The sequence below is a fragment of the Sceloporus undulatus genome, chromosome 2 (assembly GCF_019175285.1).
Source record: "Sceloporus undulatus isolate JIND9_A2432 ecotype Alabama chromosome 2, SceUnd_v1.1, whole genome shotgun sequence".
Classification (NCBI taxonomy): domain Eukaryota; kingdom Metazoa; phylum Chordata; class Lepidosauria; order Squamata; family Phrynosomatidae; genus Sceloporus; species Sceloporus undulatus.
In genome coordinates, this window is record NC_056523.1 from 12441996 (window position 1) to 12449104 (window position 7109).

General features: G+C 44.1%; 1 protein-coding gene across 1 annotated transcript in view; it reads left to right on the forward strand.

The window, feature by feature from the left end:
* The window catches only part of LOC121921798 (complement C4-like), a 98258-nt gene that overhangs the window by 53060 nt on the left and 38089 nt on the right, over positions 1–7109 (forward strand). The window contains exons 20-23 of the mRNA XM_042450346.1: positions 190–329; positions 1949–2158; positions 5147–5198; positions 6739–6828. Of these exons, the coding sequence (XP_042306280.1) occupies positions 190–329; positions 1949–2158; positions 5147–5198; positions 6739–6828 (492 nt within the window). The remainder of the gene's footprint in view (positions 1–189; positions 330–1948; positions 2159–5146; positions 5199–6738; positions 6829–7109) is intronic.

Sequence of the window (7109 nt, forward strand, 5' to 3'; positions counted from 1 at the left end):
ATCATCATCATCATCATCATCATCATCATCATCATCATCATCATCATCATTTCTTACTCGCTTCTCCCCATGGATTGAGGCGAGGAACAACAACAGATAAACAGCATCCCAAAACATTTTGCTGGCAGTCCCAAATCCCTCCTTCTCCCGTTTCTTTGCACTGATTTTTATTTATTCTCAAACTCTCAGGAATCTGTGTGTCAGAACCACTCCAGATTACAGTCTTCCAGGATTTCCACATCTCTCTGAGGCTTCCATACTCAGTGAAACGATTTGAACAGATAGAGCTTCGCCCAGTTCTCTACAACTACCACTCTCAGCCAGTCAGTGTAAGTGGAACAGACACACTGTTGTTCCCTTTTCAGTGGTTCTTTTCCTGCTTCAATCATAATCTATTTGAGAAAGAGAGCTTGGGGAAGTTACTTTTTTTTGGACTATGACAACCAGTACATGTGCCTTCCATGTGTACATGTTCCTTCCAATTGCCTGTTGACTTATGGCAATACCATGAATTTCCTAGGATTTTTTAGACAAGGAAAACTCAGAGGTGATTTTGCCTTTTCCTTTCTCTGAAATATAGCCTACAGCATCTGGTATTCCTTGGCTAGTACTCCTATCCAAGTACTAACCAGGGCTGACCTTCCCTAACTTCCAAGATCAGATGGGATCTGGTGCCTTTCAGCTGGCCATATTGCAATGCATTTAAAAAGTGATACTGTAGTTATGTGTCTAAATGGACACCCAGTCCTGGATTTTCGACACCCAATGGAGGCAACTAGACATGTACAGTTTAATCAACAAAGCACATGAATGCCCCCCCCCCACTTCAAGTCACTGGAAACCAAAAATAAAAGTAATCCTGAAACAGATATCATTTACAATCCCAAGTGGATTTTTTAATCCATTTTTCTAAGCTTTAATAAGATTTTTAGGGATTCTGCTTTTTAATTCAGTTATTTCCAGTGGTGGGTAGGACAATAGAAATTGCTGGAGTGTTTAATGTATTTGCAGTTCTGTGTGGGCTTTCTCTTTCTCTCTCTCTCTTTTTTTCAATACAGCCCAAGTCTGACTCTGCACTGAAGAAATTATGCAGTAACTGCCATGGCTCAATGCTGTGGAATTCTGGGGTCTGTAGTTTTGTGAGATATTTAACTTTCTCTGTCAAAGAGTTCTGGTGCCACAAAAAACTACAGATCCCAGAATTCTGTAACATTGAGGCATGGCGCTTAAAGGGCTGTCAAACTGCATTATTTCTGCAGTGCAGAGTCAGCCTTGGGTTGTAAAATCAGCCCTCCATATCCACAGACTTTTTATTCATGGATTCAAGCATCCATGGCTTGAAAATATTTTTAAAAAGTATAAATTCCAAATAGCAAGCCTTGATTCTCCATTTTATATAAGGGACACCATTTTGCTATTCCATTGTATTTAAAGAGACACGAGCATCCATGGATTTTGTTATCTATGGAGGATCCTGGAACCAAACCCCAGCAGATACCAAGGGTCCACTGTATTGAAATTGTTTTTTGTAAAAAAGAAAGTCTGCAGTGCAGATGCAGCCCAAGTGGTAGGACTGTATATAGTGGAGAAGCATCCACTCGTGTTCCTTTTGAGTGGAAAATGGACGGCCTCTCGTAGTTTCTTAGGAAATGCCAAGTCATACTGTTTGGGGGATTCTGAGAAATGTAGCCCCCCCAAAATTCACTTTTCCTAAACTCTGGGATTATAACTCTATTGTACAGGTTACTTACGCTTTGGCCTCACAGATTAATTAGTTGATTAATTGACAAAGCTGATGAATCTGTATGTTAACCCAATTTCAAAGTTGAGAATCTAAATTAAATTATTATTATTATTATTATTATTATTATTATTATTATTATTAATAATATAATCTTAATATAGTCTTGAATTCACTTTCTCTCCCTGCCTTTCTCCTCCTGTTTAGGCCTTGGTGTATCTGGAGCCAGCTGAGGGCATCTGCTCTCCAGCCACAGTGGGTCCGGAGCGGAAGCAACGGGTGGAAGTCCCTGGCAACTCTGCAGTCCCAGTGCCCTTTGTTTTGGTCCCTATGGGAGCGAGCGATATCCCCATCACTGTTGTTGCTGTTGGTGGCTGGGGGACAGGAGACAAAGTTTCCAAGAAACTACGGGTTGAGGTAGGAGTCTTTTCCCAGTTACTGGATGGCATGTACTGGATGGCATGTTTCAGTGTGACCTGCTGCCTCCTGGTTCAGGTCCCTACTCAGCATTAAGACTCATCTACTCTCAGCCCAGCCTCCCTCACAAGGTGGTTGTCGTGAAGATAAAGTAGGGAGGAAGAGTGTCCTTCCCTTACACAGGGGATCCTTTCCAGATCCCCCCATGTAAGGGAAATTCCACATATGCTTGCGCCCCATTGCAAACAATGGGGCATGTGCTCGCAGTGTGGAGTGGTGCATTCGTTCTATTGCTGTGCGGCTTCAGCGTATGCTTGCTCCCACATACAGCGTGGGTGCACTGTATTCCATTCTGAGGTGATTGGAAGGAATGTTGAATATGAATGCATGCCCTCCAAATGTCCCAAACTGGCAGGAGCAGTCCCAATTAATCCTCTGTTGTCTCACTTTTTCAGCTGATTTTAAACTGTCCCAGCTTTTTTTGCCTCCTTCTACTTTCCCACTTTGTCCTTAGCTTACCTAAGTTGCTGCAAACTGTCTGCATTCAGTTAACCCAGAAAGGAAGGAGAGGAGAAGAGGGGAAGAATCTTGCCCTTCCCAGTTTGTTGTTGTTGTTGTTGTTGTTGTTGTTGTTGTTGTTGTGTGCCTTTAGGTTATTTCCAACTTATGGCGACCCTAAGGCAAATCTACCATGGGGTTTTCTTCAGAGGAAGTTTGCCATTGCCTTCCTCTGTGGCTGAGAGAGTGTAACTTGGGTTTCATGGCTGAGTTGGGAATTGAACCCTGGTCTCCAGAGTGGTAGTCCAACACTCAAACCACTACACCACGCTGGCTCTGAGCAAAAGCAAACTGCTGCATCCTTTCCTAGCTTGTCTCTTCTTCTTAATTAATACCATTTGCTTTCTTGGCCACACTCTGATGTTGTTTGGCCACACATATCCCTGTTTACATCTGTGAAATGTTGGAGGATATATGAATGTGATTATGCATGGTCTAATTCTTTGAGCTGGTTTGCTCACCTGTCCCCCACCATTTGGACTGGCTAATGACAACCCCTGTGATTTTCCTTGCATCCCATTCAGATAACCCATGGCTGCCTGGACTGGACTGACCATTCAACATTGCCTGCTTGCTTCCTTGAGCACTTATACTGACCAGTGTTTATGACACTTGCCCCTTCTTATCCACTGTCTTGCCTCCCTGGGCTGAGAGAGCCACAGCTCTGGAGAAGCTGGAATGGGTGAGCACCTGCTCTCTCTCAGTTGTCTTGGCTTTCTCAGCCAAGAGAATCATAGCCATGGAAAAGCAGGAATGGGTGTGTGCTCACTCCTTCTTCTCCGCTGCTTTGGTGCCCTCAGCTGAGAAAGCTATGGCTGTGGAGAAGAAAGGGTAGGCATTGCAGTTCCAACCTCAACGCACCTGCCAGTTCCTGCCCATTCCAGCTTCTCCACAGTTGTGGCTCTCTCAGATGAGGGAGGCAAAGTACTGGAGAAGAAAGTGGGTGCTAGTGGCTGCAGTGATCTGCTACTGCTGCCTGGCAGTAGCCAGGCAGAAAAGGGAGGCAATGACAGCAAGAAGAGGGGAAATCCATGGCACCACTGCTGCCAACGCTGATGGCACCTTCCTTTCCCAGCTGGCCAGCAGCCCCACCAGACCTGGGAGGGGCTTCCGGGTGGCAAAAGCTTTGCACCCACCCTCACAGTGGACAGAGGGCCTGAACAGGTGTCGCCTCCTCTGAGGTGTCACCCAGTGCAGTCTGTACCCCCACATCCTCCTAGTGATGCTCCTGCCTATATGTCCCCCACCTCTTTCAGTGGTTAAATGCCTGTACTGCAGCCACTCACTCACAAAGGTTGTGAGTTCAATACCAGCCAGGGTCTCAGGGTCAACTCAACCTGATATCCTTCCGTAGGCTGTTAAAATGAATACCCAGTTTGTTGGGGGCAATTAGCTTACACATTGTAAACTCCATAAGGAGTGCTTAGGTGCACTGATAAGTGGTATAGAAATGTACTTGCTATTGCTGTGGCTATAAAATGGGAAAGGACCCCAAAATCTAACCCCCTGCTAATCCAGGAATCTACAGCTAAAGCACCTTGGAGAGGTGGCTCTCTAAACAGAGATTCTAAACCTCCGAACATCCATCACACTCTTGCATTGTCAAACAGCTCTTATTGTCAAGAAGTTTAGTCAGAGGACTTTATTGCACCAACCTGCTGTCCCACCACAATTACACTAGTTTAAGAATGGAAGCATACTAGTTTGGCATCATTTCAGATCACACTTTCCCCCATGATAGTGCTTTGGTGATCCATGGTCATGTGATATGCTTTCTAGACTGTCAAATGCAACCTTCCGAGAGAAAGGGCGGGAATGAGTGATTGCGGCTGCCAACCACCTCTTGAAACTGGGTGCAGTGTGGATGGGCACACAGCAGCCAGCTTCAGGTAGATGTCAGTGACAATTATTTCTCTTCTTTCACTTTCCAAATGTGTCAAGCTTTTGTGTGCACATTCACACAGCAGTCCTGTGCTTCTGGAGGAAGGGAACTCGGCTGCACACTGCCTCCTCAAGCTTGGTGCTGAGTAAATATGCACGCAGCAGCTGACTTTGGGAAGGTGTTGGCTATTGCAATTACTGCAACAGGGAAGTGGAGAGGAGCAGAATCGTGCCCTCTCACACTACATGACTGCCTGAGCAGTGGAAGGAACCTATCACATGAAAGCAGCCATGGAAAAACAACAACAACAACAACAACAACAACAATAATAATAATAGAATGAAAGCCTATTGAGAGGTTTGGCCTGTCAATGAAAAAGTGTACTACAGTAACAGATGGAATTGAAGACAGCAGCAGGACTGGCATGATGTTGTGTAATAAGTACCAGCCAAAGAAGTTTTTATCCTGTTAAAATCCCACTTTTTAGCCTTGTGTGCTGGTCCAGAATCTCTTTTCCTGTAATTCATTGATTTCTTCTCTATTTTTAGAAAGAGGGAGCTGTCCAAGTGGAAGAATATACCATCTCCTTGGACAACGAAGGTAGGAGAAAACGAAAGTAGATCTGAAGGTAATGAAAGGTAGGGGATAAGTAGAACTGAAGTGAATTCCCAAGGGTGGGGGATACCGTGCAAGCCTTTATTATTTGAATGTGACTCACGCACACTGTGGCTTGGTGTTGCAAGTATTATTCCTCTACATTCCTCACACTCAGCAAGCAACAAACTTTCTTTTAAAACCCAAAAGACTGAATAAGAGAACATAAGAAGAGTCATGCTGAATTAGAAGAAAAATCTAAGTAGTCCAGCATTCTGTTTGTGCAGTGGTTCATAGTAGCTGGTGGGAAGCCAGTCAGTAGGACTGAGTACAACTTCAACGTCCATCATATGTTTCTCAGAAACATGCTACTAGTAAGGGTGGCTAGATAGATAGATAGATAGATAGATAGATAGATAGATAGATAGATTAGAATAGAATAGAATAGAATCTTAGAGTTGGAAGAGACCACAAAGGCCATCCAGTCCAACCCCTACCATGCAGGAACTCTCGGTGCTTTAATTGAGTGTTCTTGCATGACAGGGGATTGGACTGGATGGGCCTTGTGGTCTCTTCCAACTCTATGATTCTATCTATCTATCTATCTATCTATCTATCTATCTATCTAGCCACTCTTAGTAGTAGCTTGTAATGGCCATAGCATCCATGAATATATTTTACCTCCTTTTGAAGCTGTCCAAATTCACAGATATTGCTACATCATGTGGCAATATTTGCTTTCCAAAAAAAGGTCCTGTGAATAGAACAGAAATGTTTGATTACAAATCAACCCCCATATTTGTGGGGCCTGAGTCTAGGACTTACTGCAGATACCAAAAACTGTGGATAATAGTGAACTCTATTAAAATTAAGGATTTCTGGTACAAGCACAACATCGAGATGCATTGGGGAACCTAGAAATTCATAGAGAGGACACCTCTCTAAGCATTTTCCAGTGCCACTCTATAGGACGTATCCTTATTTTTTCTGCTGTGGGTAATTGAAACCACAGACACTGTTCCACAGATATGGGAGTCAACCTGTACATGCTGTTTAAAAAGTTGCTACAATCAAAATATATCCCTAATTCCAAAGCCAAGTTGAATTGTGAGGAATTCCTTCCACCTCCGAAGCTATGATGACTCTGGAAGGACAGGGAGAAGGGTGGGATTTCCTTTCCAAGTACCACATGACTTTTCTCTTTGACTTGAGTCTTCTGGAGTTATCTGTTAGCATGGTGGCTAGGAAGGCAACATTTTGTTTGTGCCACTCAGTTTCTCAGCTTCTGAGAACCCAACCTGTGGCACAAGTGGCACAAGGTATGGTTCATGGCATCTCTGAGCCAGAGCATCAAGACTTGAAAGTCTGACTATGGTGCTGAATGGGGCTTGTTTTTCAGCTTCTTCCATGGTGTGGTCTCAGTAGGCTAAAGGCAAAAACAAAGAAGCAAATTCATAATTCTTAAATTCTTTGGAAGAATCCGTTGGGGGTGGTTTAGAGCAACAAGAAGCAAATCCTTCACCTTCTTTTTCTCTGTTTGGGACAGAGGGTCGGGCCAGATCTGTGGAAATTTCCGGTGACATGCCCTCCAATGCCATTCCTGATGGAGACTTCAAGATGAGTGTTCGGTTGACAGGTGAGATAGTGAACCTGAGACCTTGAACTTTAACCTTGCCTGAGCTTTTGAGTTGCTGCTTCTAACCATGAAGGGGTGCTTCTGGTAGGAGGTTAGAGTAGGTTTCAGATCTAAATGGCGAATAAAACATTTGTGACAGTTTCCCACAAGCTGATGTCCTCCAGGTATGTTGGACCACAACTCTGTTCCAAACCAGCTTAGGATGATGAGAGCCACAGTCCATTACAGGGCAGCAGCTTAAAGTGTCCAACAGACAACTCACAGTAGCCTTATCAAGCTAC